The 1,499-nt window shown below is 44.6% G+C and overlaps 1 protein-coding gene across 2 annotated transcripts in view; it reads right to left on the reverse strand.

Moving 5' to 3' along the window:
- The window catches only part of LOC106528279 (ephrin type-B receptor 3), a 95,470-nt gene that overhangs the window by 3,745 nt on the left and 90,226 nt on the right, over positions 1-1,499 (reverse strand). For both annotated transcript variants that reach the window (XM_014023412.1, XM_014023413.1), the window contains exon 10: positions 611-733. In XM_014023412.1, the coding sequence (XP_013878866.1) occupies positions 611-733 (123 nt within the window). The remainder of the gene's footprint in view (positions 1-610; positions 734-1,499) is intronic.

A 1,499-nucleotide genomic window follows, 5' to 3' on the forward strand; every position in this document is an offset into this window, starting at 1 on the left:
CTGTCAACACTCTCTGGTTTCATTTAAAAGAGTCGATCATCAGATATTGTCCAAGATTAACCTTCAGGGTGGATATAGCTCGCTAGCAGCCTCGCACTGAGGACCTACCTACATCATCGTTTACCCAGAATGCTTTGCGTTTAAATAAAATGGCACCGTCCGTGTAATATATTTTTAAATATTTAGTTTAAACATAATAAAAACTAAACACCCTACAGTATTTTTACAGTCTTTATTTTTCGGTTAAAATATGTTTATCAAATAAAGTCTAATGTTACAACTAATCATGGATCCCTTTAAAAAACATACTTTACCCCTCTGTCACCCACCCCCCAGGATTAAAAATGTTACTGCCAGCCTTAGAAAGTTTTCAGGGGGAAACCCTGGGGCACGTGACAGCTTAAGGGAGTTACATTCACGCTACACCTATTTGTTGAATAAAAATTTAGTGTATGCTAAATCAACAAATACATAAAAAGGTAATGTTGTGACAAGTAATTTTTTACAGTCCCGTGACTCTGTGCGCTGCAGAAATGCAAGGCAGACAGRTCAAAGCTAGGCAAAGCTATAAATATCTGTCATCCTGTACAAAACCACAGGTAAGGTTTACCTGCTCCGATGACTTCCTCTATCTTCACACATGAGATGTCGATCTCTTTGGCGAACTCGTGAACGGCATCGTTGGGGTCCTCGTAGGTGAAGGGGTCGATGTAAACTTTGACTCCAGGGGAAACTGCCAGAGGAAAAAAAATGAAGGCAGAGATGTCTGGAATCAGTTTTCATTTTTTGTCTAGTCTTGCTAGCGATCATAGACAAAACCAAGACTGTCCAGTTCTGATCCTGTGGGTCACAATCCTGCARGTATTATGGTTTGCTCTGCTCCAGAACACCTGATTTGAATAAATGGGGGAATAATTGCTGCTGAAGGAAACATCTCGCTGGCAGAGGAGCTGAACATCTTCTTCTCTCGCTTTGAGACAAAGCCACCTGAGACAGAAACACTCCACCACACTGCACACAGCAGCTTCACCCTCACAGAGGAGGAGAGGGAGGTGAGGAGCACCCTGCGAGCTGTGAACCTGAGGAAGGCCGCTGGACCAGACGGTATCTCCGGTAGGGTGCTGAAGGTCTGTGCAGATCAGCTGGCAGGAGTCTTTACTAGGATCTGAACCAGTCTCTGTCACAGCCCATTGTACCGCCCTGCCTGAAATCCTCTATCATCGTTCTGCTGCCCAAGAAGTCATCAGTATCCAGCCTGGATGACTACAGACACGTTGTCCTCACCCTGGTGGTGATGAAGTGCTTCGAGAGGTTGGTCCAGAGCCACATCAACTCTCTCATCCCGTCCACTTTTGACCCACACCAGTTTGCCTACAGGGCCAACAGATCCACAGTGGACACCATAGCCACAGCTCTCAACACAACACTATCCCACCTGGAGCAGCAGGGGAGCTATGCAAGACTTATCTTTATAGTTTACTATATAGTATATATATATA

The sequence above is a fragment of the Austrofundulus limnaeus genome, unplaced genomic scaffold, assembly GCF_001266775.1.
Source record: "Austrofundulus limnaeus strain Quisiro unplaced genomic scaffold, Austrofundulus_limnaeus-1.0 Scaffold367, whole genome shotgun sequence".
NCBI classification, from domain to species: domain Eukaryota; kingdom Metazoa; phylum Chordata; class Actinopteri; order Cyprinodontiformes; family Rivulidae; genus Austrofundulus; species Austrofundulus limnaeus.